The sequence below is a fragment of the Prunus mume genome, linkage group LG2 (assembly GCF_029339155.1).
Source record: "Prunus mume cultivar Tortuosa linkage group LG2, ASM2933915v1, whole genome shotgun sequence".
Classification (NCBI taxonomy): Eukaryota; Viridiplantae; Streptophyta; class Magnoliopsida; order Rosales; family Rosaceae; genus Prunus; species Prunus mume.
The window spans coordinates 2,980,719-3,008,283 of record NC_142699.1 but is presented as its reverse complement, the minus strand read 5'-3'; the positions used below and the strand labels follow the sequence as shown (position 1 = coordinate 3,008,283).

Here is a 27,565-nt window from a genome sequence, read left to right as displayed (position 1 = left end):
ATTAAATTCTTTGGCAAAATAAAAATAAAAAAGGAAAGGAAAATTCAATCTTAAATAATTCCCGTCAACTAAATTCTGTGGCAACCATTCACAATTAACGTGGGTGGGAAAAACAATTGAAGAAAATATTAAATAAAAAACTTTTTAGATGCCCGAAACACCCCTTCACTGCTAATTGTTCATCCACAACACTCGATTCATTAGTGCGAACAAATGCATCATGGCTCTATCCTGCTCCCCAAAAAATCCAGATATGGTTCCACTGCTAGTTGTTCATGTATATAAGCCCCTGAAAAATGCGTCATCAACTCCCCCTGAAAAATCCCGATTTTGTTTCCAAATCATACAAATGAGGATCCGGATTATCCATATTTTCCTTCATGACTTTGTCCCATTCTAGATGAACCCCTGTCTTCTTCACTCTCACAAAATCAACATCATCAGGCCTTACAAGAATGGAGACTTGGTCCCCGCCTTGCAAACAGAGAACATCGTTTAACAATTGTCCCTGCCAAAGATAATGGTCTTTAGGTCTATGCCAAGTTTTTAAGGAGGCAATTGCTATCTTGGTGTGCAAAGCAGTTTGTTTGGTAAGATTTCTAACGATAATGCCAATAAGACCATTTTGAAAATCTTTAAATTTCCCATAACTCCAATAAGGCATTGTTAAGAATTTTCGCCTGAATGAAGAGTAAACGAAGCATATAGTCAACCCTTTTAAATCACTACCCATGATTCTTTGAGGAACTTCAAAGAAGACGATATTGCCCACATCATTTACGATTTTGAACCACTCAGGAATATCATAAATTCCATTCAAATAAATTCCACCAAATCCGCAAGAAGTCCATCTCTGCACACCAGAAGCAATACATTCTTATACATGCATGCATATATCATTATATATATGGGCCGCATCTGCAGCTGTGCCTTTGTGTTTGTGTGTGTGTGTGTGTGTGTGAGAGAGAGAGAGAGAGAGAGACCTGTAGGATGTTGTTCCTAAAATCGGCAGTCAGATTGGTGCAGCCTTCCATATGAATCCTTGTCATGGAGTTTAATGACTTATCCAAGCCTGGAACCTCAGTGAGTTTGAACGAATCACTTAGATACAATTCTCTCATATTCGACATTTTTGAAAAATCGGGAATTGTTTCCAATTCTGGACAGTAAATTGCTTCCAGAACATACAAATTCGTTGGTAAATCTGGTATTGCACGAAGGTTTTTGCATGCATTTACACACAAGACCTTGAGCTTGGAAAGACCAGCGAGGCTTGGCAGTCCACCAAAGTAATTGTCTCCAAGAAGCAGATGTTCTAAGGAAATTAGGCTACATAGATCCTTAGGGATTGCATCCTCAGTTAACCGCCAGCAGCCTACAAGACATAATAACTCTATTAAAGAGTTTAAGCCATGTAACGAAAGGGGTAAAAGATGGAATTTCAAAATTCTCACCAGATAGAGATAAAATTCTCAACTTCTTCAATTTTACTATGGAAGATGGAATTTGTCTGATGCCTGTCTTATCTGCTTCCAAAATTGTCAATGATGCCATGTTCCCTAAGCCATCAGCCAAGTTCCCAAATCTTGAACAACCATTCAGTATAAGAGTTTCAATAGACTTGGATTTATAGAAATTCAGTGGGAGATCCTTTAGCATTCGGCAGCCTTCAAGATTTACCAAAGAAAGTCTTCCAAGATCCCCGATGAATGAGTGAACCTTAATCAACTTCTTACAACCTTTCAATGTCAACTTCTTGAGATTTGGGAATTTTGAAAAGTCCAGTGATTTGCTTTTGTAATTAACAGAATCGTAATGAATGATGACATCATCATTGACCAGATATGGGCGTCGTTGATACGCACAAAGATGGTAATCAATCATATTTTCGTTCATAAATTTGTCCCATACCAGACTAACACCTGTTTTCTTCACCTTTACCTTCGCCTCCACTATTATTTCAATCAAGACATTATCACCGTCTTGCAATTCGAGCTTGTCATTTGATAACTGTCCCTGCCAAAGATAATAACCCTTAGTTGGACAATCGGGTATGATCCTGGCTTCAATCTCAGTACCCTTGGTCATGTTTTTAATGCTAATGTGAAAACCAAGACCGTACTCTTCTGAAGAGGAAGAGAAACCGAAGGACAAAGTTAACCCTTTCAAAATACGACCAACACTTTGAGGCACAGTGAAATACACAATATCATCGTCATGGACACAGTGGAACCAATCAGGAATATCATTTCCACTAAGAAAAATGCCACCATATCCGCAAGAAGTCCATCCCTATACCATGTAGAGCCAAATTTCTATAAGAAATACATTCTTATGCATGCATGTGTACATGTGCATTGTATGTGATAGAAAGAGAAACATGTACTGTGTGTTTGAGAGAGAGAGAGAGAGAGAGAGAGAGAGGGATTGACCTGTAGGATGTTCTTCCTAAAATCGGCAGTGAGATTAGTGCACTTTTCCATATGAATCCTTGTCATGGAGTTTAATGACTTATCCAAGCCTGGAACCTCAGTGAGTTTGCCCGAATCACGTAGATACAATTCTCTCATATTGGACATTTTTGAAAAATCTGGAATTGTTTCCAATTCTGGGCAGTCATTTGCTTTCAGAACATACAAATTGGTTGGTAAATCTGGGATTGCAAGAAGTTTTCTGCATGCATTTAAACACAAGACCTTGAGCTTTGAAAGACGACCGAGGCTTGGTAGGCCGCAAAAATCATTTCCTGCAAGATCTAAATTTTCTAAGGAAATTAGGCTTCCGAGATCCTTGGGGGATGCATCATCAGTTAAACTCCAGTCTGCAAGAGCTAATTCTCTTAAAGAGCTTAAACTTTGCAACAAAGGAGGCAAACGATTTGTTGATGGCGACCCTTTCACAGAACATAAAGATAAAGCTTTCAGTTTCTTCAATTTTAATATGGAAGATGGTATTTGTCTTATGGCTGTGTGATCTGCTTTCAGAGTTGTCAATGATACCATGTCCCCTAAGCCCTCAGCCAACTTTTCAAAACTTGAACCAGTAAGTAGAAGAGTTTCAATAGACTTGGATTTATAGAAATTCAGTGGGAGATCCTCTAGACTGTAGCAGCCTTCAAGATTTACCAAAGAAAGTCTTCCAAGATCCCCGATGGAAGAGTGAACCTCAGACAAACTCTCACAGTCTTCCAATATCAATTCCTCGAGATTTGGGAGTTTTGAAAAGTCTGGTGATTTTGTTAGCTCATAGGAATAACTGAGATTAAGGATTTTCAAATTCTGATGCAACTGTTACACAAAAACAAAATTAGAATGGAAATTAAAATCCAAAAGGAAGGTCTCTGATACATAAATTAAACCAAAATGAAGAGAAGGTGAAGTATGATATATGTATAGAACCAGAAGGAAAGAACCAGAGAAGTTGAGATTATTATACCTTGCAATCCTTCCAGACTATTTTGAGCTTGCTATACCGCAGGTCTAAAGCAACTAGTTTTGGTTGCGTAGGAAAGTCATCTGGTATGGACTCTAAAGGAAAATAATGCCAACACAACCATATTAACTTTTTGGGAAAATATTTGTACTCTCCAGTGAGCTCTACGTTGCTGAGGTGGAGTAACCTCAGTTTTTTCATCTTGGTAAACGCTTGTGCACTGAATCTGTTCAAATCTGGACCAAAATCTTGATCCATATAATGTCGAGCCCCACCTCGACGCAAATATGGATCCAAATGTTGAGCAACTCCTTCAATTTCTTCAGTTCCCTGTTAACAAAAGATACCGAGTTAGAAAATCCGTGTCATGGGCGGAACTAGGTAGAGGGCTACCATGGGCTCTAGCCCAGGTAGCGTTTTATAAAATTAAAATATATTACATATATTTTAATGTTATTCATCCCATAAAAACTTAGTAACCCACTCAAATGTAGTTTTGTAACCCACTGTCCACTCAATTTTTGTAGGCATATAATCATGTTATATTTAATTTGTTTGCTCAATTAATAAAATAATCTCTTAATACACACATGATTTTAATTCTCAACCTTTTACTATTTATCTCAATTTGTACTTTAATATATTTCTAGAAAAACTATAGAAACAGTAAGTACCCAAACAAAAATTGGTCCTTAGATTTTAAGTTATAACAACTTTAACTAGCCCACCCATTAAAAAATTCCTGGTTCCGCCCTTGATCCGTGTATGTATTAACCAAAAAGTATAATTAATAGTATTGGACCATGTTACACCCTATAGTTTGTGTTTGCAATCAAAGCACATATTTTTTGTTGGTTATGCCTAATTGAGGTTTGCTCTTGATGGATATAATATAAGAAATGGCAACGGACCTAGCAAAGTTAAAAATGATCTAAAGTTGCAGACTAAGGTCTCAGGTTCAAATTCATATGGCACTTTGGTAGTGTGGATGTGTGAGAACCCTCCTCTTTTACTTTGGTTTAGACTATATTGCTTGTACTAAACAAAACAAAAAATCAAAAAGGACATTTTAATTTATTATAGACATGGGATACATATGCTTCTCTTGCATGATGCATTCTAAAACTTTATTGGGAAAGTACTTACAGATACATAGCTCAATACATCTATACCGAAACTAGACTTTTCCGAGCTTTGCAGAATTAGAGCAAGTCCTTCAACTTTTTCAGTTCCCTATTAAAAAAAGGCACTCAGTAAGAAAAACATTGTTGGCTAATGATTTAGACACATGAAAATTGCATGTGTTAACCAAATTCTTTATCCACAGGTTTGTTAACAAAGCTATAATAGTACGTACACATGTAGTTTGGTTGGCAAAACATATAGCTTGGTTGATTTTGCCTGACTGAGCCTTCTTAATGCAAGTTCAAACCAACAGAAAGAATTGGAAAATGAGACCGACTATATTACGTACACATGCAAGGAATTCTATCTATTAGGGGTTGGAAAACCGACTATGTTACGCATACATGGGCTTATCTTGTATGATGCCATTCTAAACTTTTATTGAAAAAGTACTTACAGATTTGTCTTCCAATACATCTGTCAAATCGTCAGGGCTGAGCCACAATCTACTCCGGTCTTCTTGACAGATTGCTCTGCCCATTTCTCGAAGTAGATCATGCATCGTTAGCTGGTTCTCTTCATTAACAGTTACAAGGCACCGCTGAAGGAGGACACTGATTTTTATTTCTGCTTTATAGCCACATCCATCTAATATTTTTTTGACATGGTCTTTGTTCATTCCAATGAAGAAACAAGATATATCAAGGAATATACACTTCTCGATATGATCTAGACCGTCATAGCTTATTCTCAGTTGTTTTAGAATATCTTTTGGAGGGATTCCTTCCAATTCCTCCAATTGGCTTTCCCACTCTTCCATGGTTCTTCCAACCAAGAAAGAGCCTAAAACTTTGAGTGCCAGCGGCAAACCTCCACTATAAGAAACTACCTTTTTCGAGAGTTCAAGATATCGTTTATTAGGACAACCTTTTTGAAAGGCGTGCCGACAAAAGAGCTCAAGACCTTCATCTGGATTCATTTCTGGAACCGTGAAAGTTTTATTCACACGAAGTACGTCTAGAAAATGTTTATCTCTAGTAGTTATTATAATTCTACTTCCAGAGCCAAACCAATCACGATTTCCAACTATCGCTTCGAGTTGCTCCTGTTTATCTACATCGTCGATAATTACAAGTACCCTTTTACGTCCAAGTTTTTCTTTTATCATACCCATCCCTTCATCAGGACAACTTATGTCAATGGTCGGTTTCTTGTAGATTTTAGCAAGAAGTTGTTTTTGCAAATAAACAAGATCATGTCTATTTGCAGTGTCCCTAATGTCTCCAAGGAAACCATGAGCATCGAATTTATCCTTAATTCGATTATAAATGGCCTTCGCAGCTGTTGTTTTGCCCAGTCCGCCCATCCCCCAAATTCCAATCATGACAACATCTTGTGATCTACCACCTAGATAACTGATCATATCATGTACACGAGAGTCGACTCCAACCGGGCAAGCGGCTACTGGTAGGGGAGTTTTGGAAAGCCGTCCGACAATATTACTCTGAATAAATTCCTCGATAAACTTTGCTTCATTCCTGAAAATTGAATTTGAAAGCAAAACAAAAGACTCGTTATGATGAAACATTAGATTTCTACATGTCAACTTTCTACTTATTTGCATTTATGTTAGGTCTCAATTACGGAGATGGAATTCGAACTAGGGTGCAAGGATAGGATTCGGATCCTCTACCATAATTTGCTTGACTTTTGTGCTCCACACGCCACTTCATTAAAATTTAATCTAAAAAATTAAAGTTTGACACATGTTATCTTTAAAACAAAAACCCAATTTACTAATAATTAAAAAAGTAAAAAGAAAGCCCTAACTCAACTAACGCTAAAGTTTACCTTCTTCCTGCGTCTCTGCCTCAAAATCTTACCTGTCAACAAGTTTTCCTTTCTCCAAGAGGTAAAAAAAAACCTATCTTCCGATATTAATTGTTTGAAGAGTGGGTGGTTTAAAAAAAAGGAGTTTCACTAAAACACCCAAAATGGGAGCTGAAATTATAAAAAAACCCAACACCCAAAACACTTTATAAACACACCCAAAACCCATCATTACACACACTCAAAACCCATTTATAAACACACCCAAAAAATATACAATTGTTGACTTTGGGGTTGATTTTGGGTGTGTTTCTATGTTTAAATAGTGTTTGGATTTTTTTATAAATACATGTCTAGGATTGGGTTTATTTATAAATTTGTATTAAAAAAAATATTCATATTTGTTGTTTTGCTGGATAAAAAAGAGATCATGTTTCAAGACCTTAATTCCGGATTTGTTTGATGACATGCTCTTCTTGCTCTTTTTTTGTCTCTGCTACATGCTCTTATATTTATTGGTCCCTTCTACATGCTTTTCTATTTTTTGTTTTCTTCCTATCTGTGCAACAATTCAAAACTCCCCTCTTTCTCATCGAAACTAATTGCTTTTCTCTATGGTTTTGAATTGGATTTCAATGTTTTGGTATGATCAGGAGAAACAAAGCCAAAAAAGAGTCTAAAATATCAAACTCAACAGGGCGCCGGAGCACAATAAAGACTCCAGGGATGCTGAACCAAAAAAGGAGGATGGGGCAGAGGAGGGGTAGGGGGAGATGGATGGGGAGGTGGAGGGGCAGGGGTGGGGATGTAGTTTTTGTTTTTGTTTTAATCTTATATTTTCTAAAATATTAATTTTCTTTCTAAATGTTTTATGGATTTTAAGTTTTAAAATTTCAATTTCAATTTTTAATTAATATTTTGTGAAAAATGGGGCAAAGTGAGACAAGTTTGTGTGAAATAAAAGGTAAAGTGTGACAAAAAGAGTTTTAGGGGGCAAAGTGAGACTCAAATACACTTTCAAGGGGTATATTAAAATAATAAGCCTTTTTGTTATAGTAAAAACTATTAAAAATTAAGTGAACAAAAGGGGAATGGAAAAATCACGACCCTATGAATATTTTAAATCATTTAATGGAGTTATATTTAATATATTATATCATCAAAACAATTTTCTCTAGTATTTCATTTATATTTTACATTTACATCTATTTATATGTTTGATTAGATTAAACATAAGGATAAATGTTTATTATTTTATTTTTATATTTTTATATTTTTTTCATTATCAAAACCGATCATCCAATCAAATATCGATTGGATCGGATTGGATTTAAACATCTAATATGATGGGATTGGATTGAAAAAATCACAATCCAATCTATATTGGATCATATGCGAATTGACTTAATTCTATTGGTTTCGAACCGACGTACACCCCTAGGGGTTATGCATTTTTTTAATTGTATTGGTTTCGAACTGACATACACCCCTATGGTGCTACATATGTTTTTTTTGCTTTTAACTTTCATGATTAGTTTTCTTTTTCTTTGAAATAAGTAAATAGGAAATGACAAATTTAACTTTAATATTGACAGAGAAGTGGATGAAATGTTAGGGAATTTAACAATATGGGGGACATTGACCCAAAAAATTCATTTGTGTTCTTAATTGACTAAATAAAGTACAAGAGGAATTCGAAAATTGGGTGATATTTGAGGGGCAATTATGCAGTTTACTCTTTAAGTAATTATGATAACATCTTGATTATATTTTTTATTATGCAAACCATATTTTACTTTAATATGATCTAAGAAAAAGAGGGGGGGGAGGGTGGATTTGAACTTAGGTCTAGAGTGAGAAGCATATCTATTTTTACCAATTTGGCTAAGTCTATGTCTGCTAAAAAGAAGGGGAATTTAACACGAGCACTAAATAGCTAAAATATATATTCCCGACAATGTTTTTCTCCCATAAAATCTTAATCACCAAATAATTTAAAATTTTATAAATCTAGATCATATAAAGTTGATTCTTAGTTTAAAGTATATTTACATACAGTACATCAAAGTATTACCTATAGAACATATACACAAACATATCATCATGTATCCGTTTTTGCTGAATTGACCGATTTCCGAGACAATTTTTTTATTCTTCTTGTTTTCAAACTTAAAAGTATCACTCAAAATGTATTTGGCTTTGTAAAGTACCAAAATCAACCCAATTTTATGAAGGCTTAAATGTTAAAATGGTCCATGTGTTTTACACATTTGGCAAATTTAATCCATTTGTTTTCAATTTGGTTAACTTAGTCCCCGTGTTTTACTCTGTTAGCCAATGTCGTCCATTATGTTAAATTACCTTTAAAAAAATCATTAAATTTTTAATAATTAATATATAAAAAATTGTTAAGTTCAGTTTATAATATTAATACAAATAACAAAATAATAAAATAAATAAGAAATTCTGGAAAACCAACAGACTCTGTCCTCCTCTCATGCTGCTGCCGCCTCCCAACCCAACACCACAACCATCAGTTGCCTGCCAATACTGATGTTGAATCTTTATTTCACTCATATTTTGTGGGGGTGGGTGGGATTGAAAAAGGAACAGAGAAAGAGAGATGGAGGTGTTGTGGGGAGGGAAGGAAGGGCTCGGGCTAGGTTTCTTTATCCCTCTAAGGGTTTGTTGGTTCGTAAATTTGTGCCCCTCACCTGGGCTAGGGCCCGATTCTTTGATGGCTCCAAGAGATAACCCATCAAGGAAACCTCCAATTGTTGTACTCATGATATTGAAAGGTGAGGCACTTTACTACAATGAATGTGGAGCAGAGCAAAAGAATCAGCGAAAAGAAACTGAAGAACTTGGTTGCCATGTTGGGATTCGACAATTGAAAAACATAGAGAGAGAGAGAGAGAGAGAGAGAGAGAGAGAGAGAGAGAGAGAGAGAGAGAGAGAGAGAGAGTAGGGTGGTGGCTGGGACTCCTCATGGTGGTTGTGGTGGCATGAGAACATAGAGGCTGTCGGGTTTCCAGATTGTTTTTTTAACATTTGGTTATTTTAATTCATATTTTTTTGCTTTGTAAATAGAACTTAATAATTTTTAAAATTTTAAATGAATTTTTTAAAATCAATTTAACGAAATGGACAACATTGACTAATAGAGTAAAACACAGGAACTAAATTGGTCAAATTAAAAACACAAGGACTAAATTTGCCAATTGACTAAAACACAAGGACCATTTTAACATTTAAGCCTTTTATGAATCACTAACTTTTTTTACCAAATTTGGTAATTACCAAAAGAACTCATATTTTGTCGAGATCTGCATATAAGTTTCTAAACATAAAGATATATGTGTACTAAAACTATACACATAAATCCTATGAAAGTAGCTTTCATCAATACTGAAATAGTAAGTAGTATTAATATATGCATATAGTAAAAGTCTCCTAATAAAAATATGGGCGACAAAAAAATATTGAACAAGAAATTTGTTTGATAACTTATTTTATTTTATTTTTTAAAAATGGAAAATTGTTTTAAATTCGGTTTCAATTTTCAAAAAAATTGAAAATGAAAATTGAAAACTAAAAAAGGGGCCTTTGTATTCCAGTAATCACGTAATTAAGGAGATCATATTCCAAGGAAGTCACTGATTACCTGTCTTTGAGAACCCCGGCACACAAATCCGCAGCTTCAGTAAGAGCATCTTTCCACTCCTTTACCACCTCATCTTTATGTCGGATGGTATGTTTCTGAAAATCAGATTCCAAAGTACCCTTCTGATGCCTGAAGTCTGAAGGATCCACATTGTAGAATATTGGCAAAACGATTTGATTCAGTGTTCTTCCACACTCCATGATCTTCACCAGCTCATTAAGACACCAACTGGAATCTGCATACCTCTTTGAGAAGACAATTACAGAGATCTTGGACTTTCCGATTGCCTGCAACAGTTCTGGTTTTATAACTTGCCCTACTTGTAGATCGTCCTCGTCCATAAAAACATCGTATCCCCTGCTTTCTAATGCCTTGTGAAGGTGGGACGTGAAGCCATTGCGCGTGTCTTCACCTCTGAAGCTCAAGAATATGTCGTATTTCCATTTTATTGAGGAGGCTTCAGGCGCTGCCCCGGAACCCATGAGCTTCAACTCTGCAGGCTGCAGCTGCTCTGATCACCACTAGAAAATGGCAAAAGTTGAACTGAACGAATTGTTTCGTGATTATTTTTTCTTGGCAGTGGTTGTGTTGCAGCAAAGATATAATACTGAAATACCCAAGTCAAGTCAAGCTCTTCGAACGTTTTCCACAAAAAGAGTGCCTTGGATAGAATCCGCGTCAACCACGAAAAGGACATGGTCACATGCCCAACTCATGTTTGTTGGAGTGATGATGTGTCTGGAGAGAAATTGGCATAAAGAGGAAAGATATGTTGAAAGTTAAACCACTTTAATAATTTATTCACTTTGTAAAAGCATGCCCATGCTTTTATGTACGATATGTTTTGTATATTGCCTCAATAATTCATGCTAACTGTAGCTAATTTTGTATTGCTTTCGGCGGAGTGCTCTCTAGTCTCTAGGATGTTTTCACTTTTTGCTGAAAAGTCTCTCCCTCAAAAGAGGCGTTGCATCTATTTGTATTGGAGCCGTTGCTATTTTGATTAGATTGAATGAAGCTTATTTGTTTTTGCTCCAGTCTTCTTCCTTCTATTTCTCCTGTGTCTGTGCGAGATCATTGAGTGTGTGCTTTGAGGCTTGGTTGTCACTCTGACTTTGTTGATTCTGGTATTTGTTTCATTCTGTTTTCTACAAGATACACGGCAAGGAGCTTGCAAGGGGTAGGGAAAGGGAACAAGGCAGGAAAAAAGAGAAGAAACCAGCACGAAATTACAGAGGGGAAGATTGACCCAACCAATTAATGTGATGTGAAGAGTTGTGTCTCTTAGTTATATATGCAAATTTGTACTCTTTAGAAGTCAAAGTGTTGTGTCTAGGGATGGTTGCGGTTCGGTAACCGCGAATTTTTACTCAAACTGCAAACCGACCAACTATTTGCGGTTTGGTGATTTTTAAAACCGCAAGTTCTCAAGCATTCACAAAAATATAAATTCACAACCTAAATTAAAAAAATACACAACCTCAATTTCTCAAGCATATATAAATTCACAATCTCCTCAACTTCTCAAGCATTCACAACCTAAGAAAATTAAAGTTACAATTCCAAGCATTCCAATTAAAGTTAAACTTCTCAAGCATTCAAATTCCAAATCCTTTAAAGTTACAAACCGAAAGGAAAATGCAAAGCAAAATGAATTAGAGTTACAACCAAAAAAAAAAATTCAATTCAAAGTTAATTAAAGTTACAAACTAAAAGGAAAATGCAATGCACCAATGTTACAAACTCAAGTGTTGGTGGTGAGTGGATTTGAAGAACCCCGTTATGTTTGAGCACCAATGTTATCTACAAATAAAACAACATAGTTTAATACATTTTGTTATAAGAAGAAGCATAAATAACATTATCATAAATAAACTAATTACTTACAAGTTGTCATATGTTCCATTTCCTTGTAGAATTCAACTTCATCATCCGTGCGGCTATACTTTGCGGTTTGCGGTAACCGCAAGTTTTGAAAATCAAATACCGCAACCGCAACCGCAAATGCGGTTCGGTTCTTAAAATGCCACCCCTAGTTGTGTCTATATATCTCTATTTTTTTTTTTTTGGACAATTCTATATCTCTTGGAATTAATTCAAGAGTTGCGTGTTGTTGTGTAGAAGTTCAATTCTAGTTATAAACAGCCAGTGTAGTGGCCTATATTGTTGTATCAAAGCTCAGACAATAAGTTGTTAATATTGTCGAAGAATACATAGAGTCCCACATCGACTATTAACAAAATAGAAAGTTCCATATAATAAATTAATGGCTCCACTCTTAATAACATAATAAATATAATAAAGTCTCTTTCTTCAAAAGAAGAAAAAAAGTGTACATGGAAAAACTTTATAAAATTAAGTTCCTTTTTGAAGGAAAAAGAAAAGTGTCATTTAAAACCATTTTAGAATTCATATTGCAGATATCGCAACCATTAAACTAATATCAAAATATGACCCAAGGAAGAGGAGTCGTTTCGTTTCCTAGCACACATGGGTCTTTGTCGGGTTATTGGATAACAACGGGTTAAAACATCTTAAGCCAATCTCACCACACAATTTCATTAAGACAGGTTCAATAGTTTTTTTTTTTGGGTCGGACAGGTTCAATAGTTAAGCGCCCCATCCTTTAAATAACACTATTTAAGGAATTCCTCTGTTAAAGGAGACTATACATAAATAAATATATATATGTGCATATCATATATATTATAATGATGAAGATAATTTGGATGGTTTTGTTATAAACTTCAGAACATGTTTTATTCTTGGGAAAACGTGAATATATTTGATGGAGTATAAAATCTCTTTTGCGTATGTAATTTAGTAATTATATACATAAATATATAGATATATGATATATAGAAATTATCTATGCATGTTTATGTGTTTTCGTGTTCAACTTTGCAAATGAAAAGAGCGCAAAGTAAAGACGGTTCATACCAAATCTCTTAAATTTTTGGCTTTCGAACACAATCTTCAATGTGAATATCAAAACATTCCCTCACCACTCTATAAGATTTTTCATTACGTAGTGACAAACATTCTCCAATAACCCGAAACAAACATTCAATATCTATATTATGTGTTCTGAGGAAACTGCATAAGTTCCTATAATAAAATTCATCAACCAAAGAGGGTGGAATAAGAAATGAGGGAGATGGAGCATCTTCTCCTCCAACTACAATAAAGACAATCGATCCCAATGCCAAGACTAAAAGGACTCTCAAGCGAGTTTCCCCCATCCCTTTTACATTTTTATTTTGCTAAAAAAAATGAACTAAAATAATAATAATGATATATATATATATATTTTTTATTTTGCTTTCAACTAATAAGCTTATAAAATTTAATCTAAAAAATATGTTGATTACATAAAGATTCATGGGGTGTATTCAATTGAGATTTTAATATATTGTAATTACATGATTTTAATGTAATGAATTTCAACCGGATTTGTAATGATATGATTTTACTTATGATTTTATTCACTTAGGATTTTAATAGATTACAATTACATGATTTTACTTTATATTTCTATGGGAGCATTTTTACTCACCACATTAACCAAAGGTGTATGCTCACCACCACCCTTAAAAGGTGTCTGCCTCATCCTTCTTAGAATCTCTTCTTCTGTAGCGCACTAGTACTAGTAACCAACTAACCACACCAATCAAAAATCAAATAGGCAAGCTTTGACTTTTGAAATTGGAGTAAGACTAAGAGCAAGCAATTTCGTATTTTCTTTTGTAAGATTTTGATTGATTCATAATTTGGCGGTTTATTGGATTTGGAAGATTTTAGTTTCGGGTTTAGTGGTAGTCAAATCATATGGAGGAAGATGAGATGGGTTTAGGGGTTTAGTGGTGGTTGTTTTTATGGGGAAAAAAATGGTGGTTGTTTACTGTACACTGAGGGAGAGAGGAGAGTGCAGGAAAAAAGAGAAAGAGGGGTCAGGGGAGGGAGGAGGAAAGAAAAAAATAAAAATAAAAATAAATAAAGGAAGAGGGAAATAAGAAAAAAGGGGGAGTGTGCTATGATGTGGGCCCCTTATCGTCTCTCTTATGAATTATTATTTTTTTACAATAAAAAGCATGAAAAAATAGTAGGGAAAAAAAAAAGTATGAGAGCATATATGAGAATCATGCATAGGATGGTGTGATTTGGTATGTTTATCACACACTCAAAAAGTCTCACACAATACACCATTTAATGAAATACATTAAAATTATTAAGTTTTTGGATACCACACTACTTTTTCTTATATTTTAAAAGTCCTAATTGAATATCGTCGGACTTGTGTTGATTGTTTAAAAATCCTAATTGAATACCACCAGACTTTTATTGATTACCACTTTACTTTTAAGCTTCAAAATAATCCATTAAAATCTCAATTGAATACGCCTTCCTTAGATACTGAAACTGAGGAAAACTTTATATAATGTTATTAGGTTTTTTTTTCTTAGTAAAGTACACTTTTTATTGGAGTATTTTGACAACTAAATTAGTATTTTTTTAATTGAAAAATAATAATAAAGTGGCATTAGTGTGAAGCAACTAAATTTTAGTCTTTTCTTTTTTATTTATTTATTTATTAAAATTAGTATTTTTTTTTATTCGTGTCTCTTGACAGCACAAGAGTTCATTTTACTTTACATCATGTATGTTCTTAAGGGGCAACACACTAATAATTAAAAAAGATAATCGGGTCCCAGAGTTTTATTAAGAAGTGCAAAATTGGCCCAAAAATCTTAAAAAGTGCAAAATTGGGCTATTTCCAGAATTCTAGAAATTTAACTGTTACATAACCCCTTCACTCTGTCCGTCGTCTGTGTGTTTGAACTTGAAGCTCCAACCATCGCGGGTCGTTGTTTTGCAGTGCGTGTAGGTTAGTTAAGGAAATGGAGGACATAGAGGATTTGCTAGCTGGGAGCGGAGGTGGAGCTCCTCCGGGTTTTCGTTTGCCCATAACAGCCGTCGGATTGAACCCAAAGAAGAACAAGAACCAGAACAAACCCAATCCCAATGGCAATAGCAATAAGCTATCTCAAATCCAAGACCCCCTTGCTCCTCTCTCTCCCAAAATCCCTGGAACTCAGGTCTTTCACTCTATCTCTCTTCCCCTCTCCAGTAATGATTTTCTTTCGCTAACTTGTGTTTCTTTTTTTCCTTTATGCAGACTATATATATCAAGACATTTGGGTGCTCACACAACCAGGTACGTTTTCAGGGTTCTATTATTGCCCCATTATTTTTCTGTAGTTAATGTTACCCATGACCAACTGTTTAGACGGCCTACCAGTTTTTGCAGTTTATTTAGTGTAATCTCATACTTTACCAGGAAAACCTTCAGATTTCCTCTGCAATTTGAACAAATAATTTTAGTTTTTCCTTCAATAATAAGCGGGGGAGTTTCATTTTTTGTTAAGTTTGCAAGTTTGGGAGAATATGATGTGGTAAGAGGGGTTCAAATGATTAATTCAAGCAGCTGTCTTGAGAGGACAAATTCAGAGGTTTCTGTGGTTCTTGGAAAGGATAATGGAAACAGAAAAATAAATAATTGTGGGCTCCTTTCTAATAATAAGTCTTAATCTTTCTCCTGTCCTACTGCTCTTCAAGCCGCATGGAAATAGAAGACTGCTAGGTTTTTAGGGAAATGCTACACTTGCCAAATTTTGTTCCCCAACTAAGATGGCAATGTCCAATTGAGTTATATAACATGGTTGATTTTCTACTCCAATGATACAGTGTGCAGCAAGTGCCAAATAGGTTGGGAAACAAATGATGGGAGACAAAGTTGGACTGTTAGGAATTTTCCATACTCTTATTATGAAAATGAATAACTGACAGCATTATTTTATATATAAAAAAGTTTCTGGAAGGGGTTTCAAAAGGTTAGAAAATATCACAATTTAAGAGTAATATTAGGCTATCCTCTTAAATCAATGACCATTAGCTTGGGTGGAACCTTCGGGTTTATAGCAAGGTAGTAGAGTAGTTGATGATGAGAACAGGGTAAGTTAATATTTGAAAATTCCTTTCCATAAGAAATGTAGGATGTCACCAGAGAAGGGGGGGGGGGGCGTTAAGCCAATGGCTGAACTGCTTTTGTAGATCTCCAGGAAATAAAGGTGCTTCTAATTTGGTTGGTTTCTTGTTTGAAGTTTTCTTAGATCTGTCTCTAAGGTTTTAGTTATTTGCTGATTATCCTCTATTATCCACCTATTTCAAATGGATCTATGATATCAAATTTTAAGGTTGTTATTGTGGTTATAACTAATAAGTAGGATTTATTTGGTAGTAATGTTTCTCATTATTATTTAATTTGGATTTTGCATCCTTTCTGATCATATTGCGTGGAATGGTTGTTGAATTTTCTGATCGTACTGTTTTGTTTTTTTTTTTTTTTCCCCTCTCCCATCTATAAAATAGATCATCTACTGGGAACTTCCCAATTTTAGGGAGGTTGTTGATTAATTTAAACATCATGTAAACTCCAGCTCATAGTTCACCATTCCATTTTGCTTGACCTTAGTGTTATATAAGCATGAGATTTGGTTCTGTCACCGGCATATATTTCTTTTTTCTCTTTTTTCTCTTTTTTCAGTTAAATTTATCAGGGATTGAATGAGTAAAGTTTCTCATGTTTGTATTTGTTTTCCTTGCACTTTGTCTTTATGTCAGAGTGACAGTGAATATATGGCTGGCCAACTTTCAGCTTTCGGTTATCCATTAAGTGACAATCCTGAGGAGGCAGACCTGTGGCTCATAAATACGTGAGAATCCTTTATTGGTATCATTTGTTTAGTGGATTTGGTCATGTCTTACACTGAAAACAATGTCTTAATTTATATTTGAAAATCAATGTCAAGGGAATAATTTAGTGCTCCTTCAGTCATTGGAACATAAAGGATATTGTTTGTGGTATAGTAATATTTTTGAACTTTAGTACACCTGTTTTAAATTCTTTGTATTTAAGTAATCTATTCTTTTTGTTCTTTCCCGAACGAATCCCTTTCTTGCTTCTGATGATAACTGTCAAGGTAGTCAAATTTACTTAAGCACCTAAGAAGGCTAAAAGAAAAACTTGCGATAATGTGGACATGTGAAACTTACTTAGGCACAAGTCATCAGCTTGAATTGACTGCTTCCCTACCCTGTAAATAAAATGGTGTCCTGTCTTGTACAAGAAAGTATCTTGCATAGATCGTGTTATGAGGAAATATTGTCATTTCTAACAATCAATAAAATTAAGTGACGAACAACAAACTGGGGTTTTCTTTACCAAAGTTGACTTTAAGTGGTCTCGTAAGAGGCAGATAGAGTGGATTACAAGGTTTCAAGTCAGTAGATTTCTCAGTGATGATGTTTGCAGGGTGGCCTCCTCTTGTGGTCGGTGTAGGAGGGAGATAAAGAAAAGAGAAAGGGAGAAAGAGAGAGAGCTGGGGCTCCTCTTTTGGTGGGTGAGAGAGAGAAAGAGAGAGGGAGGAGAGGTGCTGGGGGTGGGGTTGCAGGGGAGAGGGAAGAGAGTGAGGATGTCAGGGGGAGGGGGTAAGTCACTGGCAGGGTACAGCAGGAGAGGGGAGGGAGGAGCACCCAAAACTATTTTCTTCTTTTTATTTTTAAATTTAATTCAGAGGGTAAAATTTGGGTTTTAGGCTTTACAAAAAATGACGGGAAGTATAGTTGGTGACTTTGTGGTATGAATACAATTACTCTTGACATCGTGTGGATTTTTTTTTTTGGTGGACTGCATGTTTAGCGTTAATGTAAGCTTTACCACTTTAACATTAATAAATATGTCTCCATTTCCTATAAAAGAGCACCCCAATTGAGCGCTTTTAATTGGCCAGTTATGTTGGCTGGCCTTTACATTTTCTTTCTAAAATACCTAAGCCCCTTTCTTATATCGCATTTTTCAAATGGTTTTTTTGATTTTCTTAACTATTAGGTTGCACCTGCCACCAAATATTAGTCCTTTATTGATTTCAAGTCGGGAATAGAGCTGTGGCAAGCAATATAAATCCCCCCTTACCCTTTTAATATTATTACAATCTTAGTTATTACTGTTTACATTTTCTTTCTTAACCATTTCTCACCGTTGCTCTCTGCAATTTTGTTCTATGACATTGTGCACTAACACATCATGGGATATTGGTCCTATGGTATTTAAACTGGTTTGTCACTCTGCTTTGCATGTATATTATCAAAACTATTTCAAGAGTTAATAAGTTTTAGTATTTGACCCTAGGAGCTACTTAAAGTCAATTTATTTTCACAACATTTGCAACTGCTTAATAATTTGTTTAAGGGAAAACAGTACGTCATATAATATTACTAAGATTTGAGGTTTTGGAGTCACAAATTTCAAATTCTTCATGGGTTACTACTGGAGTGGCTGTATTCTGGTATGGAATGTCCATTATGCTCGCTTCTGCAACAATTGTCGTTGTGACTGTTCCCGCACTTTAGAATCTTTCTGCCAAAAGCTTTCGTCCCAAGTCTCTTAGTGCTTTTATGTAGTAATTAATAGCAATATAATTTTTTTAACGAACTACTGTGCTTGATGTATTGCAACATTGCTCCTATCTGTATTCCTCAGAAATTGTGTGCATCCTGTGCTCGTCTTTTAATGCTGAAGTTCTCTCTTTCAAGCTGACCCTTTTTTGTTTACACTATTTTTGAAATTTGTCATTTTTATTTTAAGATCTCTCTAATGCACATGTTTACCTATGATAATTGTAATTATCTGTCAACTCATAATTCTCAATGTATAGAGTTTATTACTTTATGTAGATGCACAGTCAAATCTCCAAGTCAATCTGCCATGGATACTCTGATAGCAAAAGGTAAAGGTGCAAAAAAACCACTGGTGGTGGCTGGGTGTGTGCCGCAAGGAAGTCGAGATATAAAGGAGCTAGAAGGTGTCAGCATTGTTGGAGTCCAGCAAATTGACCGTGTGGTTGAAATTGTTGAAGAGACTTTGAAAGGTCATGAGGTGCGCCTTTTGAGCCGTAAGACATTGCCAGCGCTTGACCTTCCTAAGGTTCGTCTTCTAGACCTGCAATTTGGTGTTTGCATTTTATTTGTTTTCAATATAGTTTTCTTGGAATGCTACCCATTCTAACACATTTTTTTGGTTTTCTTCACTCCTGCAAAAATCTGTTTCTGTTTCACCTTATATTGTCAACTCGTCTGGAGATGAAGTATTTGCTCTTAATTTTTTCCACAGGTGAGGAAAAACAAGTTCGTTGAGATTCTCCCTATTAACGTTGGTTGTTTAGGTGCTTGCACTTACTGCAAGACTAAGCATGCTCGTGGTCATTTAGGGAGTTATACCGTTGATGGCCTTGTAAGTATTGTGATATTGGTTTTCCTTATTTATTTATATCAGATTTCAATTTAATTAGAATTTTAGCACTGCAGGTGGAACGTGTAAAATCTGTGATAGCTGACGGAGTCAAAGAAATATGGTTGAGCAGTGAAGATACTGGAGCTTATGGTAATTCATTGTTATAATTGTCTTGTCTTGATTTAATTGAGAATGTGAACGTACTTGTTATCTTGAGAAATTTGGTCTCAATAGAGTTCTTGATGGTACTTGGTTTTGGTATATTATACATTCATGTGATGTAATCCTTGGAAGCTTGAGGTAATGATCAAACTATGTAAAACATATATTGTTTTTCAACTTGTGGTTAGTATGGCTGCTTGAGCTTTATTGCTCAAAATGGTAATGCGGTTCTAGTTGGTTGAGAGCTATGTTAAACATGTGAGTTCCTGTTTGAACAGGAAAAAAAAAACACAAAACAAAAAACACAAGTGTATCATGTTCCTGTATCCCGATATCTTCCTACTTTTAGTATTATTGTTTGTTGGATGTTGCAGGAGAAATACTTTCAGACAGGACGCAGAAAATGATGTAATATTTAAAAAGAAACAAAAAAAGTTAAGATGTTTCTTATGCCAGTGTTTAGTTGAACAATAATGGTGGCTAACCTGATGTTTGCAGGTCGTGACATTGGTGCCAATCTACCAATTTTATTGAATGCAATTGTTGCAGAACTCCCTTCGGATGCAAGCACAATGCTTCGAATTGGGATGACAAATCCTCCTTTCATTCTGGAGCACTTGAAAGAAATAGCAGAAGTTTTGCGACATCCATGTGTATACTCATTTCTACATGTACCAGTCCAATCTGGAAGTGATGCTGTCTTAACTGTAAGTGCTAAAATGCTTTTCATGTTTCTTTCTCCATAGATTGGCACAATTTATTATAGCTGTTGTTGATTTATCCTTTTAGTTTCTTCTCCCTGAGATTTAATTATAAATGTAGTGTTTCTCAAGTGTACATAGCTAGACTTCCCATTACATTATGGTCGCTTTGTTAAACTAAATATTCTTATTGTTTCAGGCAATGAATCGGGAATATACTGTAAGCGAGTTCAAGACTGTGGTAGATATCCTAACTGAGCTTGTGCCAGGGATGCAGATTGCAACTGATATAATCTGTGGATTTCCTGGTCAGTGTTTAACTTGATTCTGATATCATTGCTCTTGTTCTTTTAATTTTTCACAGTGATTCAAATTTTTGACCTCCAGATTCTGTGTTGATCAGTTACTGATGTAACATATCTCTGAGGTTGTTTTTTAATTCTCTTGCTAAACTTCTCATGCAATATATGTTAAAAATTTGGCTAACATGGTAAGAAGTTTCAATTTAAGATTGTGATACTATAGCACTCCAAAAGGAAGCACTAAGATAGACTTGGAAATGTTGAGGGATAAACTTAGCATGAATGGGGTACAAGTGATTCCTGGAGGTAGACAAAGTTGTTTGGAATGGTTTAAATAATTTTTACACTAAGAAGCCTTCTTACTACGTACCTCCCTACACATGGTATTGTATATAGATATTTTTCCCAGTATGCTTGGCTCCAACACTACCTGATTTGTTTATTTATTTTTTAAAGAGTTCCAGATGTGCTCTGGATAACTGATAATATGTGGAGATGCTTGGGGGGAAATAATGATTGTTTGTTTATTGAAGTAAATATTACGATCTTAAATGCAAATGTAAAAATTCCATATCTTCTCCTACTTGGTTAGCATTTTTCCTTATAGAGGCATTTTCTTCTTTAAGTAAAAGCAATTTAAGATGGTTTAACATCATAGAAAATGACGTCAAGTTTGTAAATTCTTTTTTAAAAAAATTTACTGTATCTGTGAGTAACTGGTATATTTCCATGTGGTAAAACTTAGCTTTCTAGGAAGAGCATTAACAATGTATGTATAACATATTCTTGGAGTATCAGTTTTATTCGCAGTGGTGATGGGTACTTTTGAGGTAAATTGGGGGATTTGATTACTTTATTATATGCATTGAGCAGTCCAAAGAATATTACTTGAGGAGTTTAGACTTATTTCCTGACTTCTCAGGTGAAACGGATGAAGATTTTACTCAAACTCTTAGCCTTATTAAGCTGTACAAGTTCCCTCAAGTTCATATTTCGCAGTTCTATCCTCGACCAGGTATGTGAATTTGTTCCCCAAAAGTTCATATTTTACACTTTTAGCAATTACATAAATTTGTAATAATCTGTTTTGTGTTTTTTCTTGTTTCTATATTCAGGAACACCTGCTGCAAGGATGAAAAAGGTCCCCAGTACTGTAGTGAAGAGGAGGAGTCGTGACTTGACTTCTGTTTTTGAAGCTTTCACACCATATGTTGGGATGGAGGGCAGGGTGGAAAGAATATGGATAACTGAAGTTGCCACTGATGGAATTCACTTGGTAAGTTAAGTAGTTCTTTATCATCCATGTCAGCTAGTTAATGTGTGGAAAAATTGAGCGAGCAATCCGCTGTACAAATGTGCTCTAATAATCTCCTACCTGAGATAGCTACATTTGTCAGCATTGCAGATTAGGGGCTGGCTTCTTCTGTATTGTTTATTAATTGAAACATCATGATAATTAAGCAGATATCTGGAGTCATGCTAGTTTTTGTTTTGAATTAAGTTCTTTTTTCCTTTTTTGATTCAATGAAACAACTCTTGTGGCTTAATTGCAATTAACATGCATATTATTGAACAAAATTGTAATCCAGTTTGGTGTTTAATAACGAAGGTTTCAATCTCTGGATCAATATTTCATAACAATTGTGTTGTTTCAGTGGTTTTTTGGCTTTGTTCCTCCCTGTTAGTTTGGGAGGGGTTGGTGTTGTTTGTTTCTTTGTGTGTTGGTGTTGTTCTCCGGTTGTGGTTGCCTTATCTGCCTCCGTGTTCTTTTGCTTTATAAATTTCGTTTCTTCTCAAAAAAAAATATTTTATCAACTCAACATTTGATAATAAATAGTTTTGGGTAGATCATGATAGAACTACTAATGGTGTTGACGTAGATGCTATTTCAATTTTGTTGCCAATGATATTTTGGTCTAATGACACCAAAATGGCGGTTTGTTTTTTTGGTGTTACAACCAACCATGATGACCTTCTAGCCAAAAGTTCTATGGGGTTTTGGACAATTATTCAATCAATTGAAATCAATTATTCAATCAATTGAAATCAAGTGATGTTTACAATTATCTGTTCTCTCTTTGCCCAAGGTTGGCCATACCAAGGGATATGTGCAGGTGCTTGTAGCTGCTCCAGAAAGTATGTTGGGGACTTCAGCTATTGTGAAGATCACATCTGTTGGAAGGTGGTCAGTTTTCGGAGAAGTGATTGAGACTATTCCTCATATAAATGATACAGTTTCGGGAAATGAAAGGCCTAAGCAGGAAAAAAGTTTCTCTGGTTTGAACCATTATGAGACTAGTGCATGTTCAACAAAGTCGGAAAATTGTTGTTGTGGACCAGAAAGCTGTGGAGGACAAGCGGAAAAGTGTGCTGTAACAAAGAATGACGTTCAGCTGGAAGACAGGAACAGCAGAAATCTGATTGGATGGCTACTGAGGAAGCGAAAAAACCATGTTGAGAAACCTGTGGAGAATGAAATAGGCTTGGGATCCCAGAAAAAGCAAGAGCAGACCCAAGGAAGCTTGGGTGAATGGGGTGTCGTTGATAGGGCTCTTCTAGGCGGGATGCTTGTGAGCTTCCTGACAATTGTAACTCTACTATTACATCTTGGATTTAGGATTCTGTCATCTAATTAGTCTGGTTGTACTAATCCATTTTTGTCAAGGATTTTTCATAGAAAAATGCCATACGAGCTTGTTTGTCTATTCAAAAAATAGAATATTTTTGGTTTGTTTGTAATATTGGACATAGTACGGCTGTTGAAACTTGAAACTTGGATCTATTTTTCACTAACTGAAACTGACCACTTTTTACTTTAGTTGGCCTGACTTCCTACCAAGCCTCAGCAACTTGATCAATCTCTCATTCGGGGAATAGAGATAAAAGAATAACTCTACATATGGGATATTGACAAACTGGATGTACATATTCAAGAAAAGTGAAAAAAAAAATACATTATCCCATTGTCTTTCCTGCTATTATTTGCTGGGTTTATTTACTGAATAACCTTTTTCTTCACAAGAATGAGGTGAATAAGTAATAAGCTGCCCTTACAAAAATAATAAAGATATTGAGCTGCAGGTAATAGCTTCAATCTCATAGTAGCATATCTGACTTGGATGGCAACCTCTTGAAGAAATTGACAGGTGCAGAAGGCATCTTGCTCCTGAATCGTGGATGCCGAAGCATGTAGAGCCCAACCAGCACTGCCACAACCTGGAATGGAGTAATGTATATGAAAACAGCCCAGATCAACGAGAAGATGATGAAGATTGCTGTAGCCCTCGGGTCCCTCCAGCTTAGTATTGCCTGAGCTCTTTCCCCTTGGGTTGCCAAATCTCCGACAACGGTCTGCACTCTACCCGCAACACTACGCAACCTGTCGTACCTCATCCTCACAATGTCAGCGGGTCGACTTGTAGGAAAGCTGTCAAATTCCTCGTCCAATTCATCCAGGTGCGCAAACTCTGCCTGTGAAATCCGAGCATCCATGTGAGGTGGGTGCCTTGGCCTGAACCTATAGTTCCATATACCAATCACAAAGAGGTAGAGGAAAATTGTGGGCAGGATTAGCTCTGGGTAGCAAACTAGTATCACAAACAAGATATGAACAAGGCATGTCGTGATTGGGTTTCTCCAGTTGCAGATGTCATTAAACCATCTGCAGACATTCGTGACTCCGCTAAGAACTGACATTATGCGTTGGAAGTTGGCTTTGCTTCTCCTCAGACTAAACATATGGTAGTCTACATCTAACATGTACTCAACAGTCTCGCGCCTGAGCGGTGGCTCTGCTCGGGCTAACCTTGCCGCCACAATCTGCATTGCCTGGTGGCGGAGCCAATCCGTGTACCTGACAGGTATAGGTTGGATATAATGCATCTTTGGAAGCAATGGCTTTCCATATTGAGCTACCATATTAACCCAAGCTGTGCAAGTAAACCTCAAAGCCAGTTGAAGTTCCCCATTCTTCTTTAAACCAGAGGGTGTGAGAATCAAAAGGGGATAGTAATGTGTATAAATCCGATCAGTTTCCAATGTTGATAACCGAATTCTCACCTTCCCAATCTTCTGATCTCTCGAGTCTTCTCTGCTTCCGTTGACATGGCAATTGTCGAAAACACCAATGGTGATGACAGTGTATGGATCATAAACCTCCCAAGTATACTGCTCATTCCAGCGAGGTGTCAGAGTGTCAAGAAGTGTTCTAGTTCGAACCCATTTGTTCCCATACCTTGCCACACAATACGCATCAGTGGTCCTGCCCTCCTTGCCCTTCATAGGCAGCAGATTTTTGGCACTCAGAATGCCAAGCTCAAGAATTCCAACGCCTGACTTCCTCAGGTGCTTGGAGGAAGGCTGAAGATCGCTGCTGAAGTGCGTGGACTCATCAAGAACATGATAACCTGCGTCTAAACAGAGGCGAAGATGAATCTTGCTCGAGAACTTCTCTTTCTTCTTCTCACTTTCCTCTTCCACACTAGCGAAATGCCTCTGGAGATTGAACCACCGAGGCTCGGGAAGCTTATGAGTGTCAATTCTATGCGGGAGGTCTCTAACTGAAACGATCAGCCTTCCCAATATCTCATCCTTTCCGGGACCAACTTTCTCATCAACTGATATAATTATGTAATCTTCAAAAGGCTCAGATGCCACAAACATGAGCTCGTCATTCCACATTGGGTTAATAGTACGCACTTGGGAAGGCCTTGTGACTCTCAGCTGATTACCTAGCTGTATCTTCACATATGTTTCCAGAGGCCGGTTTCGCTCTGAAGGGACAAGATCCTGAGCTTCTAGAACTTGAATTCTAAGGTAATATAGCTTAGGGGAGAAGTAAACCTTTGATCTTGTGGTGGCAAGATTCATATGGCTAATGTCATGGGCATCAGAATGCCAAGCCTCAGGAAAAGCTTCATCAGCCTGCGTCCCAATCCAAACCGCAAGCATAACCTCTCCTCTAACTTTGATTCCCTTCTTGTCCTCTAACCTATACCACTGAGGAGCCAAAGGGCTATCCGGCGGCACGCGAAGAGGGACTTCAGAGAGATCAAAATGAACCCTCCCCACAAAATCATCCTTGCCAATATCCTTGTCTTTCACAGTTACTTCTAGCAGATTGGACTGCACCCTCTCCTTGGAGAAAGCGAAAATTTGCATCCACACCGGGTTTTGGTTCTTCTCCAAATGCTTGGTGACCCCTCTGTAGTTCCCAAGCTTCACCTCCACATAAGGGTCAAGGCTGCCTGAGACATCCATGGTTGGAAGATCTCTAGCTTTCACCACACTCACATACAAGAAATGCATCTGCTCCACCAGATCATATGTGCTTGAGGTCTTGTCCCCTCCAATGCCTCTGTACCTCAGCCGCGCCGCAAGTGGTGGACTAGTCTCCACCAGCGCGAACTCCGGGTTCTGCCTCGGAGCCTGCTGCATATGCATAACCGTGGCAGGACCCGCTCGCGCGAAATCTGTCCTGGTTTCGACGGTGGGTGCCTTCTCTTTCATATGGTGGGTCTCAAATCCAAACCCAGAAGACATTGGAGGAGGATAAGCCATTGAAGGAGGAGGAGGACCACCACCACCACCTGCCCCAGTGCCAATGGAGTGGAAGGTCCTCACTTCCTTTTCCTTACTCTTCTTCTTCATCTTCTCATCCCCAAAATGTTCACGCCTAATTTCCTCATCAACCCTGTTGGTATTGATTTCCTGCAGAGGAGGAGGAACCGGAGGAGGAGGCTCTGCTTTTCCAGAGCTAGTAAACTCAACATTACCGGAGCCATCCTCATGCTGTGGAGGAGGGGCATAATGGTCATCTTGAACTGCATAGATTCTGAGAGCAATATCACCTTTGACATTGGAGAAGAGGCCTCGTTTGTCAAGAGGGTAGCGCTGGATTGTGGCTTCAGGCTCAGAGAAGGGAACAGAGACGCCTGATATTCTGACTCTGCCGAGGAAGTTCTTGTGGTGACCACTTTTTCTGTCATTGTAAACAAACACATCAATGCTTTTGCCTGGAAGCTCTCTTGGGTTGTTGATGTTGAAAACCAGCTTCTCATTCCACTGAGGGTTGAGGTCTTTGGGCTTGGTTTGGGTCCTCTGTCTCTGCCCCTCAAAGTCTACTTCCACAAAGGGACTTGCAAACCCATCACCATCTTTGGGCATGAGGTCACTTGCATCATGAACCTCAACAACCAGCTTGTCCATGGCCGTTGATAACTAATTGGACCCTGAGAGCTGAGAGCTAAGAGATGACAGAATAATTTTATGGTCTAAAATGGAAGGGAAAGTGAGAGTTGGGTTGTGAATAGAAGTGAAGAAGAAGAAGACGACAGAAATGGCGGTAGGAGAGAGAGGGGGGAGAGAGAAAGAGAGGTGGGGAGAAGAGTAGGCGGTGGTGGTGATGAGATATTCATTTTGGAGTATGAAGACAGAAACAAATGTTAGAAAGGAGGGTCGTTTGGTGGTGTGAGGTGGCCCCCTTGGATCATATGGCCTTTGATTGATAAAGATTCTAGTGGGTGCATATATTTGAGCTTTTATAAGAGAAACAGGGAGGAGAGCTATTATAATGCTGTCCTCATCTCTTCAATTATAAGCCTAATAATGCTGTATATTGATGCATAGTCATACTGTAAATTTGAGCCGCACATTTCAACAAGAATATCAACTTAATTAATGATTCAGATTTAATCTGTCGACAGAAGTATCTCATATTCTTATACGGCATGTCAACTAAACATATCGATTTTATGTTGTTAGACGGTTTCACAACACAACATTTTCTTGTTTACTTATTGATGATGTATACAACTTATTTACTGTTCACTAAACAACGTCGTTTCGGTGTTTCACCTGTATAGCGAAATCTCATTGATTCAGGGGTGGTACAGGTGGATCCCTGTGCTTTTGAGAGAGATGGGGTTGATGGAGATAATGTTTAGGTGGAGGAGAAGAATGCTAAAATAATTCTTAGAGGGAAGTGAAAGCGAGCACTTCA

The 27,565-nt window shown here is 36.8% G+C and overlaps 3 protein-coding genes across 5 annotated transcripts; 1 reads left to right on the top strand and 2 right to left on the bottom strand.

The window, feature by feature from the left end:
- Window positions 1–25: 25 nt before the first annotated feature.
- Window positions 26–10,832, bottom strand: LOC103319289 (TMV resistance protein N-like). Of its 3 annotated transcripts, XM_089045488.1 has the most exons (9): window positions 10,052–10,687; window positions 6,251–6,301; window positions 5,015–6,095; window positions 4,579–4,665; window positions 3,436–3,762; window positions 2,433–3,287; window positions 1,455–2,292; window positions 984–1,375; window positions 26–853 (listed from the first exon to the last, which is right to left on the bottom strand). In XM_089045488.1, the coding sequence occupies exons 1-9, from the start codon at window positions 10,531–10,533 to the stop codon at window positions 305–307; spliced, it is 4,662 nt and encodes a 1,553-aa protein (XP_088901614.1). In that variant the 5' UTR covers window positions 10,534–10,687; the 3' UTR covers window positions 26–304. The 3 variants fall into 3 exon arrangements, with proteins under 3 accessions (XP_088901614.1, XP_088901616.1, XP_088901615.1); XM_089045490.1 differs by lacking the exon at window positions 6,251–6,301 and having other exon boundaries at window positions 10,052–10,832; XM_089045489.1 differs by lacking the exon at window positions 4,579–4,665.
- A 3,997-nt stretch (window positions 10,833–14,829) lies between these two features.
- Window positions 14,830–23,383, top strand: LOC103319265 (Methylthiotransferase). Its single transcript, XM_008220776.3, has 11 exons — window positions 14,830–15,147; window positions 15,228–15,266; window positions 16,733–16,824; window positions 18,845–19,094; window positions 19,281–19,400; window positions 19,475–19,550; window positions 20,061–20,269; window positions 20,463–20,571; window positions 21,488–21,580; window positions 21,681–21,841; window positions 22,653–23,383. Exons 1-11 carry the CDS (start codon window positions 14,950–14,952, stop codon window positions 23,199–23,201), a joined length of 1,896 nt encoding a protein of 631 aa, XP_008218998.2. The 5' UTR covers window positions 14,830–14,949; the 3' UTR covers window positions 23,202–23,383.
- Window positions 23,384–23,445: 62 nt separating this feature from the next.
- On the bottom strand, window positions 23,446–27,142 carry LOC103319267 (C2 calcium/lipid-binding plant phosphoribosyltransferase family protein). The gene has a single exon (XM_008220779.2). It carries the CDS (start codon window positions 26,770–26,772, stop codon window positions 23,662–23,664), a length of 3,111 nt encoding a protein of 1,036 aa, XP_008219001.2. The 5' UTR covers window positions 26,773–27,142; the 3' UTR covers window positions 23,446–23,661.
- Between the last annotated feature and the right edge of the window lie 423 nt (window positions 27,143–27,565).

Coding starts and splice junctions, on each gene's coding strand:
- LOC103319267 (XM_008220779.2), bottom strand. CDS start 26,772: ATGGACAAGCTGGTTGTTGAGGTTCATGATGCAAGTGACCTCATGCCC.
- LOC103319265 (XM_008220776.3), top strand. CDS start 14,950: ATGGAGGACATAGAGGATTTGCTAGCTGGGAGCGGAGGTGGAGCTCCT. Junction 19,095..19,280: donor CAGCGCTTGACCTTCCTAAG/GTTCGTCTTCTA, acceptor TTTTTTCCACAG/GTGAGGAAAAACAAGTTCGT. Junction 19,551..20,060: donor TGAAGATACTGGAGCTTATG/GTAATTCATTGT, acceptor TGATGTTTGCAG/GTCGTGACATTGGTGCCAAT.
- LOC103319289 (XM_089045488.1), bottom strand. CDS start 10,533: ATGGGTTCCGGGGCAGCGCCTGAAGCCTCCTCAATAAAATGGAAATAC. Junction 3,763..4,578: donor ATGTATTGAGCTATGTATCT/GTAAGTACTTTC, acceptor TTTTGTTAACAG/GGAACTGAAGAAATTGAAGG. Junction 854..983: donor TTAGGAACAACATCCTACAG/GTCTCTCTCTCT, acceptor TCTGGTGTGCAG/AGATGGACTTCTTGCGGATT.